This window comes from Sphaeramia orbicularis, chromosome 19, assembly GCF_902148855.1.
Source record: "Sphaeramia orbicularis chromosome 19, fSphaOr1.1, whole genome shotgun sequence".
Classification (NCBI taxonomy): Eukaryota; Metazoa; Chordata; class Actinopteri; order Kurtiformes; family Apogonidae; genus Sphaeramia; species Sphaeramia orbicularis.
This window is the reverse complement of record NC_043975.1, coordinates 44,028,901-44,042,650: the sequence shown is the minus strand read 5'-3', so window position 1 is coordinate 44,042,650 and position 13,750 is coordinate 44,028,901. Positions and strand designations below refer to the sequence as shown.

The 13,750-nt window shown below is 38.0% G+C and overlaps 1 protein-coding gene across 1 annotated transcript in view; it reads left to right on the top strand.

The window, feature by feature from the left end:
* timp2a (TIMP metallopeptidase inhibitor 2a) overlaps positions 1–13,750 on the top strand; it is a 66,948-nt gene that overhangs the window by 39,981 nt on the left and 13,217 nt on the right. Inside the window, exons 2-3 of the mRNA XM_030121979.1 lie at positions 6,305–6,405; positions 6,482–6,590. Of these exons, the coding sequence (XP_029977839.1) occupies positions 6,305–6,405; positions 6,482–6,590 (210 nt within the window). The remainder of the gene's footprint in view (positions 1–6,304; positions 6,406–6,481; positions 6,591–13,750) is intronic.

Below are 13,750 nucleotides of genomic sequence, written 5' to 3'. Positions count from 1 at the left end.
TCCACCGTGTCCATAAAGACATTCTAACTCATCAACGCCATGATCCGGTTCGATGGCCGGCTATCCCAGCCGCGGTGTCGCAGCATGGACAAACCGTCAGCCTTCGAACAGGTGTGGACAGGTGGACAAGGGCAATTAACCCACAGTTAATAATTTAATCGAGCAAATTCTTATCGACAATTAATTGATAGTTGATTAATTGTTTACATCCCTACCTCCTACATTGCAGGACCTGCGATGTGACTATTGCGAACACATACATCGCGATGACGATGCTCAAACGATATATTGTGCAGCTGTAGTTTGGTGTTTGGTGAAACTAGATGAAAATGAAGCAAAATTAAGATACAAACAAGATGGTAAAGATGCAAAAGACACAAGATGCTGTTAAGATTTACAAACTCAACAATGTCAAATCCACTGTAAACATCCATAAAAACCATATATGACTCTAACTCTAATGGTACCAGTGGATCCTCAGATGTGTTAGGATGCTGCTGACCTGTCGGCCCAGGCCTGTGCGCTCAGACCTGTGTTTCTTTGTGTATTCTTCCGCCTCCACAACAGGCTGTTTACAGAGAACAGGATCATGTGCTCAGTCTTTATTTTAGGGAGGAGACGGAGACGTAAACATGTCTGCCAAAGCGACGTAGACAGATCAGCACCCACAACAGTAATCCACGGCCAATAACAGGGTATTGTGTCCTGCTGCTGATTCTTCACTCATTAGTTTGTGGCTGAGAAAGAGGTCAGGAAACGAGAGCGGAAAAACTGAACGGAATGCAGCAGCGAGTGCCAGCCAGGTATACTGCTGCGTATGTGTGTGTGTTTACGGGTGGACGCTGGAGCTGCTGCTGTGTATTTGCATAAGCATCAGAGCAGGACTGAAGTGAAGAAGTGTGTTTGTGAAGGATTAATTCCCCTGAACCACTGATGAAGGACTTTGGGAGGCCACTTAGAGCAGGGGTGTCAAACATGCGTCCCGGGGGCCAAATGCGTCCCACCAAAGGTTCCAATGTGGCCCCGGGATGAATTTACATAGTGCAAAAATTCCACCGTCAAGGCTGTGGAACTTATTTTGATTCCAGTTCCACATACTGTCCAATATGATCTACAGTCAAATAATAACAGCAGAATAACTGACAAAAAAGCATGACTGCAGATTTTCTTCATGGTTTGATGTGAAAAAAATAATCTTACATTTATGCCTATAAATAATGACAACTTCAAATTTTTGTCTTTATTTTAGTGCAAAAAATAACATTAAACTATGAAAATATTTACATTTACAAACAATCCTGTAACAATAAAATGTGAATAATCTGAACAAATATGAACAACCTGAAATGTCTAAAGAAAATTCAGCACAATTTGAACTGTTTTCTGCCTGTTCCTCAGTGTTTAGTGTCTTTGTAGATCTGATCCATAATGCACATGTAGAAATGATAAGATGAGGCAGAATATTGTTAAAATTACACTGATTTTTCTTAGGAAATTTCAGTTTTTTTCAGGTTATTCCCATCTTTTTTGTTTGGATAGTTTATAAAAGGAAGTATTTTCATAATTAAATGTTTTTTGGGGGGTTTTTGCGCTAAGACAAAGATAAAAATTTGCAGTTGTCATTATTTATAGGTTATTCTGTTATTATGTTACTGGTCCGGCCCACTGGAGATCAAATCAGGCTGAAAGTGGAACCTGAACGAAAATGAGTTTGAGAGCCCTGACTTAGAGTGTTTCTGTCCTGTTGCACTCCTGCAGAAACGGACTTTAGTCATTCTAGGGTTAAAGGACTCAACTATGGAAGGTTGCAGGTTCTCAGATGGAAAGATTTTAGGGATACACCGATGCCGAATCGGTCGATACACGAGGCCCCAGCATCTGTATCAGCATCGGATACATACCAATCCAATATCGTTGTTTATTTCAGAAGCTCCCAGGCTTACCTGATGTGGTTGGGCTGAAATACCTCTGATGGGACTAATTTATGTGGGTGTAGAGAAAACCAGAGAATTCATGTTGGTTTAAGTTTATATTGAAAGGATGCTTTATTTATTTATTTATTTATTTATTTGTTTTTCAGATATTTCTGTTGGTTGTTGACAGTAAAAGAGTCATAGCAAAGATGATAGTTATTAAGAGAAAACCCTTTAATTGAAGTAATTTTAAGGAAGTGCTTTTATTTTGAAATCTGTCCAAACAGGAAGTACTTTTAGATTGTGTTGACAAACATAAAAGCTTTCCCCTTTCCAGATGTGGAGGTCCAGTTCCCAGTTTGTGTTCTGGAGCTGCAGCATGTTGTAGAATAAACGCTGAGTTGGAGCAGAAACAGTCTGGTCATTAAACGCCCAAACTCCAACTACAGTCGAACCTCCAAACCACAGAGACTTAGTTCGTAGACCGTGTCGCAAACCTTTAAAGGGGAAGGATCGGTCTTACGGATCGGAGACTTTTACAGATCCTCGATCCAGCTAAACTGTTGATATCAGGGCAGATATCTGATCCTAATATCAGATCGGTGCACCCTTACTGTTGTACTCCTTCAGAAACAGACTTTGGTCATTCTAGGGCAGTATTTTTCAACCTTGGGGTCAGGACCCCATGTGGGGTCGCCTGGAATTCAAATGGGGTCCCCTGAAATTTCTTGATAAAAATTTAATTAAATTTTATTCATTTTTATTTGTATTTGCAATTGCCTCTCTGGAAATGTTTCTAGTCAAGAAAATACGTTTTGTGGTATATGCACAATATGAATGTAAGAAATAAAACTGTTAATTATCAAAAAAAAAAAAAAGGAAACTAATTGGTCCTTCATTATTAAGTGAAATACCTTATTTCCTCTTGTGTATCTATAATTGTTCTTTAAACAAGCAAAAAGAAGTTTCATCCGATTACTCGATTAATCAAAGGAATTTTCAGTTGAATACTCGAATACTAAAATATTCGATAGCTGCAGCCCTAGTTGCTGCAGGTCATTTAAAACATTAAAAGTCATTAAGTAGATTTGTCAAATTTAAGGGCTTAAATGGCATTAAAAAGCATTAAATTCAATGTCCAGAGGCATTGAAAAATTAAATACACTTGATGGGGAAAAAAAAACATAGTTATTCACAATTTATTTTGATTATATAAACATTTAATAATTTTGATCAGAAGTATACTCTGATGATTGACAGGTGGAACCCTTTTATTGACAATTGTTTATGGCCAATACACAAAGTCACAACACCGTATGCTTCGATGAATCGTTTCAGCTGTAGTAATATCCACTGTGGAATTGAATGAATGAATGAATGAATGAAATCTTTATTTTGAACATGTAGACAGTGAAATCAACCAGCAAAATACAAGTACTGGTACATAAATGGTTGATAAGCCAACAAACAAACAAACAAACAAACAAACAAACAAACAATAAATAAATAAATAAATAAATAAATAATAGTAGTAGTAATAGTAATAAGAGAAATGAAATGAAATTATACATGCTTGAAAAGGAGTAGGAAGAAGTAAAAACTTATGTACTCCTACCCCCAAGTTCTGTTCCTTATGATCACTATATAGCAATTATTATTTTGTATGAATATCAATGTAATAATAATAATAATAATAATAAAACAATGTCATACATCCTTTTTCCTATATACACTAATATGATAATACCCATTTACAACTTATCCTACCAGATATTAACCCTTTCATACATGAATTTTGAGAACCTTAATCCAGATTTTTTTCCTGAGTGGTTTTATTCCTCTTTAGGCATTAAAAAATACAATGTGGTGGAAATATTTTTATAGAGTTGCAAAAATGTCCACTAAGCAGGACACCATGCATTTAATTTTTGAAGCAAAGAAACATGTATTTACTAATATACTGTGCAAAAACTATGAAATAAAACATTTAATGCTGCTAATCTGATGTTTTCTCAGATTGTTACATACTCTAATACTAGTCATTACTCACTTCATGGAGATAATATGCAAAAAAACAACAACTTTTTGTTCTTAATTACAGCCTAATAACAATAACAAGGAATGGATTTACACTCAAACATGTTAGGTCAGGTTTATCTAGAACAGCAAAGTTACAGTAATGTTATCAAATGCAGTGTATGGGATGATGCATAAGCGTCCACTGTGTTGGCTGATACGGAACTAAAACAACAAAATCCATGTATATACAAAGAACAGCTGTAGAATAGCTGTCCACTGTAGTGACCACTATGTATGAAAGGGTTAATACCAGACATTAATAAAAACTTTTTAAAAAAAACCCAAGAAACAAACAAAAGCACATATACATATATAATATAAATACATATAATATTCTATATTGTCCTATATAGTAATATAGTAATAATATGTTCATATATCCATAGATATTATCAACACATATGTGGCAACGCCTCACTATGAAAAACAAGTGGAATGAGAGTAAGAACAATCCACCGATCAGCTGTTGAAGAAAATACTCATGAGCTCGAAACGCTGATGTGGTTCCATGTGCAGAAAAGCATGTGTGTGTGTTGGACCAGAGAGAGGAAACAGAAGAAGAAGGAAACAGGAAGTAGGAACGGACGGGAATAGGAGACGCTATGAACTGTGGGAGCCATGAACCCCCATTTTTGTGTCAGTTCCAAGTCATAAACTAAACCCAAGGGTGTGTGTGTGTGTGTGTGTGTGTGTGTGTGTGTGTGTTTATCTGTGTCCTCTGTTCCTGCTTGTTCTGTTTTTTTTTTTGTCTTTCTGTATTGCTCATATTTTCCGTTATGAATCCATGCCCTAAGCATAGCTGAAGCTTGATGTACTCACCCAGGTCATTAACCCTTTCATGCATCGCGGTCACTCCAGTGGACAGTTATTCTGCAGCTGTTCTCTTGTATATTCATGGGTTTTGTTGTTTCAGTTGCATATCAGCTACTTATGTATCATCCCATACACTGCAATTCATACCATTACTGTAACTTTGCTGTTCTTGATAAACCTGATCTGCAGTAACATATTTTAGTGTAAATCAATTGTTAATTGTTAGACTGTAATTTTCTTTTTTTTTTTTGTTTTTTTTTTAAACAAAGTTGTTGTTGTTTTTTTTTTTTGCATATTACCTCCATGAAGTGAGTAATAACTAGTATTAGAATATGTTAAAATGTGAGAAAACATCACATTAGCAGCAGTTAAAAATGTTTTAATTTCATTCTTTTCATATGACTTTCTGTTATTGGGTCAAAACATGGTATTCGAAATCTCTCTGACGGGACATTTTAGAGACAATCTGACAGATTAATGTTGCTAAATGGCCCACATTTTTACTTTTAGATTCATTTTTGCTTTAGTGGGGGAGCATAAGGGATTATCCAAAACAAGGAGCTACTTTATACTGACATAAATGCTGGAATGGCAATCAATTAAAGTTCGCTCTCTGATGGGACATTACTGTGCTTTGACCCTATTGAGTTTTAAATATATCTTTCTTTCCTTCAAAAATTAAATGCATGGTGTAGCTGAGTGGACATTTTTGTAAATACATGAAAAAAATAACTCGATCAAGTTGTTTTTGAGGAATAAAAACACTCTTATAAAGTTTACCTTGACCTTGACCCTTGACACTCTAGACAAAAAATCTTGACGAAGGTTCTCATAATTCATGCATGAAAGGGTTAAACAGACATCTCCTCCTCTCACACTCACTGGATCTGTTTAAGGGTTGTGTTTTTATTCTGCTTGGTTGGAGGTTTCTGGGTCAGCTTCTGTTCCATGCACTGAAAACTCCTTCAACAGTCATATTTTCGCCCTATGGTCCACTTTTGGGTGGACGTTAGGGCTGGGCAATGAGACAAAAATATCCTGTCACTAGGGCTGTAAGAAGGGGTGTATTTTTTGCACTAAAACAAAGACAAAAATTTGAAGTTGTCATTATTTATAGACATAGTGTAATATTATTTTTTTCACATCAAACCCAGAAGAAAATCTGGAGTCATTCTTTTTTGTCGGTTCTTCTGCTGTTATTATTTGACTGTAGATCATTTTGGTCTGTATGTGGAACCGCAACTAAAATGAGTTCCACAGCCTTGACTGTGGAATTTTTACACTTTGCAAATTCATCTTCACGGGCCAGATTGGAACCTTTGGGGGGACGCATTTGGCCCCCGGGACGCATGTTTGAGACCCCTGTCGTAGATGAACGTCCATCACGTTCTTAACATGTACACTAACCCCAGTTTCACTTTGCTCCTCCTGCTTTTTGAGGCTGATGTACACAAACTGACTCAACATCCTGTTTTCTTTTTTTTCTTTTTCCTTCACAGTGATTCGTGCAAAGGTGGTGGGAGAGAAAGAGGTGGATTCTGGGAATGACATCTATGGGAATCCCATAAAGAGGATCCAGTATGCGGTCAAACAGATCAAGGTGAGGATGCACAGGTCACATTTACTGTGTTTTATCCCATTAAAACTCCTGCATGAGCCTGTTGGGTTTGTTGCAGATGTTCAAGGGGCCAAACCAGGACATTGAGGCCGTCTTCACCGCCCCTGTATCTGCCGTCTGTGGCGTTACTCTGGACGCCAGCGGCAAGAAGGAGTACCTGATCTCAGGTTGGTAGTTCTTCTAGACCAGGGGCTCCCACAGTGGAGTACCCGTACCCCCTGGAGTATAGTTACCTTCACTAGGAGGTATTGTGATCACTTTGCTCTGTTTGTTTGTTTGATTGTTAGCAACTTTACAGGAAAACTATTCCAACCATCTTTACCAAATTTTACCCACAGATAGGCCTAGGCCCAGGGACGAACCCATTAAATTTGTAGGCCAAAGTTCAAGGTCACAGCAAGGTTGAGCAATTTTCCAAAATTCATCAAAAATTCAGAACAACTCCGACTAGCCTCCAATTTGATCCACCAGTAGCTTATAACAATATATTGTATCTGGCACAAAATTTTCCACATCAACTGTGGAATGTGGACTCTGTGGACATTTCAATTTAACATTGAAAATCCTATTTTCCACACATTTTTCATTATAACTCAACAAATATTGATTGGAATTGAATATAATTTGACATACACATGACTGGTACCAAGCTTCAACTTTTTCTGCTGTACGGAACACCCTGGAAACTGTTTAATTTAAAAAGAAACAGTGGTAAACTGTTCCAATATTCAGTTCCAGTGACTGAAAGTGTAGTTTGTCCAAAAGTAGTCTACCAATATCCTATTGGACATATCTGTCACCTGTAGTATAGAGTTAGCTTTTGTATATTCTTTCTGTATATTTTGTTCATTTCAGGAGTTCTAGCATTACTTTAGTAGCACATGTGTATTAATATTATATTCTGAAGCCCTTGCACAGTTCACTTTTCTGAACACTGAGATATTTCTATGTTATTTTATTTATTTATTTATTTATTTTTTTATTTTTTTATTTTTTTAAATTTAATTTAATTTAATTTTATTTTATTTTATTATTCAGTCCCTTTTGCACTAAGTGTTGTGCTGCTAAACTGATTTTCATTGTTCCTGTGACAGTGACAGTAATAATTTTATAATAATATTCTATTCTATTCTATTCTATTCTGTTCTATTCTATACTATCATTCATTACAATTACATGAGCATTTACAATTGTCCCTTGAATGAATGAATGAATTTTTAAATTTTTGGTTTGGTGTGTACATCAACCATTGCACTTCGTACAATAATTATAATTAACATAAAAATGAAAAAAATGGAATAGGCTAGAAGCAAAAGCTTATTTTTTTTGCCTCTCCTTTTCGCCTGATCCACTGCTTACATTAAATTAAACGTGTACAGCATCGAACTCCGAGCATTCACACCATAAACAGAGAAAATCAACAAAAACAAAATAATTTGAAAATTAAGGCACTTGAGAGAAAAATAACATTTTAGCGGCTTTAAAGCTTAAATAATAAGAAATCACAATTGTTATTTGGTCAAAAGTGATTGATTTGACCCTGAAATGCAAAGTCTGGTCAAAAGTTTTTTTCCACTAGATAATTCCTGCAGTGATTAATGGGTTTCATCTGCAACAATTAATTTAATCCTTTAACTGATGCTGTATCTTTTCATTTCTTAAACAACCATCAGTTTAGTAGAAAGCATAAAGATTAGACAGTGTTTGAAGAGTAAAAGGTATTGAGGTCTGATTAAGATTGACCCAGTTCACATTAGGATGGGGGGGGCAGTGTTATGATCTGGGGTTGGTTCAGTTAGGCAGGTCTAAGTTTAGTTTAGTTTAGTTTTGCACAGATAAAAGAAAAAAAAGAAACACAAGAAAGATAAAAGAAAACCAGTGCAGTGCAGGAGGAGGCAAAAAGCCCAACAGACTGATCTGAAGTCTCCACCTCAAGAAAAGAAAAATAAAAACATTTATATAATACTAAAAACACATAAAACACATAAGGTTAATGAAGGAATGATATGCATAGTTTTAAGAATAAAAAGAAGTGAGCGTACATGCACAGACATATAAAAACAGTGATTTAAGATGGGGAGTTTGCAGTCATTAAATAGTCTTTTAAGTATGTTTTAAAACTTTTTATAGTAGTTATTTGCCAAATAGGAAAAGTAGTTCCATAACAGAAAAAAACATAAAATTATCCTCTTCTAGTTAGAAGTTTCAGAGGATGTAGATTTGTGGATTGCTGAGTTAAATAAGAATGAACCTGTGAATTTGCCATTAAATAGTTCTTAAAATGCTCAGGAATATTTCCTTTGCTTGATTGTATCTGATAAATAAAACACAGGTTTGAAGAATATTGATGTTATATGTGGTCAGAATCTGCAGCTTTTTAAATAGAGGGTTGGATTCTGTTAAGTTCAGTTATTTGTCCATAAAAGGACTGGGTTATGTCCAATTCAAAGCCTTTATAACAGTTTATCCTCTGTGTATTTATGAGACAAACCCAAGATGGAATAGAAAACAGACAGTGGACAGAAGTGGTGCGACAGAGCAGACAGGTGGATAGTCTGACCAACAGACGGGTAATCAGATGTGGAGCTCCAGCTGTAAACAGCGGTGGGTGGGTGTTGGCCAAGTGACCGTTTATGTTCTTATGGGTAATGACAGAGTCCTGACCAAACTCTGAGGAGACTTGGAGGGAGGGACCCGTCTGTCACCCACTGAGAGTCCAGGAAAACAAAGCAACCTTCGAATGAAACCAAATAAAGTGGATCAATACACAGTAAACACCAGTTATTGATTAAAGCTCTTAGATTTTAGTCCAAATGCTTCTGGTTAAACTTCAGTCTAAAGTCTCCTGTGACAAACAAATATGTCTAGAATTAGATATTTTTATTATTTTCAATTTATTTCCAAATAATGGCGACACAGTGGTGCAGTGGTTAGCACTTGTGCCTCACAGCAAGAAGGTCGTGGGTTTGATTCCAACACCAGTCGACGGGGGTGGGACTTTTCTGTGTGGAGTTTGCATGTTCTCCCCATGTTTGCGTGGGTTCTCTCCAGGTACTCTGGCTCCTCCCATCATCCAAACACATGCTCTGATAGGTTAATTGGTTCATCTAAATTGTCCATAGGTGTGAATGTGACAGTGATTGTTTGTCTCTATATGTTCAGCCCTGCGATGAACTGGAGACATGTCCAGGGTGTACCCCACCTTCACCCGTAAGTGGCTGGGATAGGCTCCAAGTGACCCCCATGACCCTAGTGAGGATAAAGCGGGTTCAGAAAATAAATGAATGAATGAATATTTCCAAATAATAGGTTTATTGGTTTACCCTTCATTTGATTAACCAATAGGTTAATCCAGGGGTTCCCACAGTGGGGTACGTGTGCCCCCAGGGGTATTTGGAAGAAGTACCCCTGGGGGTACTGGAAATGTTTTTGTAAAAATCCACATATTGGTGTTCCTCTGAGGTCAGTCTGAGGCCCAGCTGTTTTATCTGTGTGTGTGTGTGTGTGTGTGTGTGTGTGTGTGTGTGTCCTAACATCATCACACCCGCAGGTGCAGAGTTGATCCATAACGAGGGGGGGGGGGGGGGGGTGCGACACTATACCCACCAGAACTTTGAAACTGTCAAGGGACGATTTGCGTAGAAGCATTTATCTCTGCCGTTTTTTACGAATCTCTACGGCAACCTCACTAGGACAAATCACTGTTGTACCTAGGGATGGGAATCGAGAACCGGTTCTTTTTGAGAACCGGTTCCCAGTAGCTCGATTCCTTCGAATCGTTTGCCTGCCTGCTTAACGATTCTGCTTATTGATTCCGCCTTCGTTGTGCATGCGCGATGACGTCACACGTACGCTGCATTGTTTTGGTCAGAACGTAGCCAACATGTTGTTGAGGCATAAATGGTCTAAAAAGACGACACCAGGTCCAAACAGATGACATCAGGTCCACTTACTTGGAACACTTGCAAAGCTTCCATGTCTTCAAAAGGGTGGAATCTCTCCAATATCCTCAAACATTTGTCCACAGCATGTGAATCATTTACAGCACAGGTGTCAAACTCCGGTCCTCGAGGGCCGGTATCCTGCATGTTTTAGATGTTTCCCTCTTCCAGCACACCTGATGGTCGTTATCAGGCTTCTGCAGAGTTGGATGATAGGCTCATCATTTGAATCAGGTGTGTTGGAAGAGGGAAACATCTAAAACATGCAGGATACCGGCCCTCGAGGATCTGAGTTTGACACCCCTGATTTACAGGAATGTCACGTATTTGATACTCTACTTAGCGGTGCTTGTGAATGTAGTGGCAGAGTGAATGCCGGGCCGGTTCCAGTTCCGGTGTGGGCAACAAACATCGTAACTCCTCAAATACAAGTTTCCGAAGGTAAGAAGGGAAAGGAAATGAGGTGCACAACAACGGGAGACAAGCCGAGCTGAGTCGAACAGGTTCCACGGAGTAGAAATGCGGCAATAGAGGAATTAGTAAAGCGTCTTTAGTTTCACTTTCACTGTACAACACACACACACCCCCCGGGTCCAGCGTCATCTGTTATTACTATTTGTACATACTGTATATGTTATATTTTCTGTGCAGAGATGGAAATATAAAAGACAGTTAATGCAAACGCACCCGTTTGTACTCTTTTATTCCCTCACCTAAAGAGAATCGATAAGAGAATCGGATCGATAAGCAATATCGATAATGGAATCAGAATCGTTAAATTCTTAACGATTCCCATCCCTAGTTGTATCAGTCAAATTTTGTAAAAGTACAGATACTTGACTTCACCTTTAAGGAGTTTGTTTGTAGGGATCAGAAGTGACAGTCCATTTCTGTGCCTACTTTCTGTTTCTGTCACAGCTGACAGTCCATCCATCTGACAGATGTTTTGATCTAAATCTGGGGGAAACTGAGCGGTGGAGGGGAATCGCAGTGCTGTAGCGAGTTGTTTGTCCTAGTGAGGTTGCCGTAGCGAGTCGTAAAAGATGGTTGACAGATAAATGCTTCTACGCATGTGTGACTCACATCGGCCCTTTGACAGATCCTTGTGCTGGTGTGGGACACAACTGGACTATGAACTCCTCCAAAATGAAGAAGACAATGTACTGTAGGTTGGGAGTTGAACACATCTAGGGCTGAGCGATGAGGGAAAAGAACATATCACGATCATTTTTTTCATATCAGACAATATCGATATGTATCACGATATAAAGCAAATCACTTTTTTTTGTCAAGCTTAAATTTTCTGTTACTCAGAGAGAGAGAGAGAGAGAGAGAGAGAGAAAGACATGCATATTCAATTCAATTCAACTTTATTTGTATAGCCCAATATCACAACAAGGTTATCTCAAAGGGCTTTACAGAGTCAGTTGGAGTAAACAACAGTCAAATAAACAGCAAGAAAATGACCGCATAACTACCGCATATGTTGCGGTAGTTATGGAGAAGTCCCTCCCTCCACTCTTAGAATTATCCCCCCCTCTGCTGTTATGTATTATTCCCCCGCTTTATTCACCCCCCTCCCCTCCCCATCTGTTGATCCATGCATACCTCCAAAGTTCTAATAGTTTTGGATTTTTATTATAGTTTAGTTTTATTTAGTTTTGACTTTTTTTTCTCTAATTCAGTTAGTTTTATTTTGTTTTTAGAGCAGGTTTGCTAGTTTTTATTAGTTTTCTTTTTTTTTTCTAAATGCTTAGTTTTAGTTTAGTTTTAGTATTAATTTACTTTTGTTGTATCTTTTCTCTTCTTCTCCATCGTATTCAAATAAATCCCAGACAGGACTCTGCTGCTTTCTCCCAACTTTAGTCTCCATGTTTCCAGGTAGAGTGGGGACCAGAAGACGACTGGAAACCACAAGTGACCACAAGTGACGGACCGTTAAATATCATATGGTGCCAGCAGCTGAAATTGCTTGAAGGAAATAAATCAATTTTATATCAATCAAAAAATAATAATAGTAATAAAAAACAAATAAATAAACATTAAAAATAAATAAATAAATAAATAAATAAAATGTTTTTACAATTCTAGTTTTCGTCATTTCATTAGTTTTCATTAACGATAATAACCTTGCATACCTCCATGCCATAACTGCCGTAAACCGAAAGTGAAACAACATGCTTTGTCCGTCCGACTCCCTGCTTTGATTCCTCTGTCGTACGTCAGAACCCAAACGGTTCCACTGTTCAGTAACCCGGTCGCTCCAGTTCTTGGTCCTGTGTTCTCCTGAAGGAACACTCATTACCTCCATCTTCAGCCCAAACATTAGTATGTGTGTGTGCTGCAGCTGCTCTTACACCTGTGCTGTGGGCGTCGACCTCACTATACATGGCTCTGGTGTGATTGGTTCCGTGCGGCGCTACTTAATTATGATTGGCTGTTCTCACATCTGTCAAAACATGGACCAATGAATTCTATCAAAATTGTATCGAGCATGTCTCATATTGTCTCAGGAAAAGTTATATCGCAATATACAGGGTGTATCAAAATAAAACTATACATTTTGAAAAATTTTCCCCCAGTTCTGCATTTGATAATTTTTGGAATTTTCTGTTCTGTTCTTTTCTTTTCTCTTCTGTAGGTAGAGGATTGGTGGATATTTGTCCAAATTTACAGACCCAAGTTTTCATGCATGAGTGAGCAGGGGACAATTGGGCAATCCAAGTTAAAACTGGTTTGCATGAAGTAACGGTGGGATTTACAGTGATGAAAGTGTTCCGGTTTTTGCCAGAAATCCGTTTTTTTCCGAAAACTGAGCATATGTTCTATAAAATTAAACATGTCTGGATCATTTCCGTCTGGTTTGGCAACATTTCAGCCAGAAAATTACGCATAAACCGAAAAGTGTAAATTCTGTTTATCTGGGTCCGTCTCATGGGCGCGGCCATATTGCTTTCTTCTCCATTCGTCTCGACCAAGGAGATGCTCATTTACAACGCGGAACTTGTATCGACGGCTCTGATTGGTCCGTTGATGACACGTGGTCTGTTTTGCGTCTCTGGAGATAAGATGGCGGATTCGCTTTAAGTATTTTACCACCAATGTATTTCATCTAAATATTCTGTGAAATCATGTCAGATTTCATTGTCCTTCAGCGTGGGGACGAACTGAAGTGTGAGGCAAGAATCAAATATAAGTTCAAGTGGTCCTGGCTCCAGGAAACTGATAGAAATGGTGATTTTCTGTCACAGGACGTCCGGAAGACAAGCAAACCAGGTTTGTTAGTCATTGAAGTCATTCAGCAGATTGTAGTATTTCACCACCCGGCCGTGCTGTGTACAGGCATACGTTATTTCTTTGTCTTCTGTATTGCGTAACTAATACGG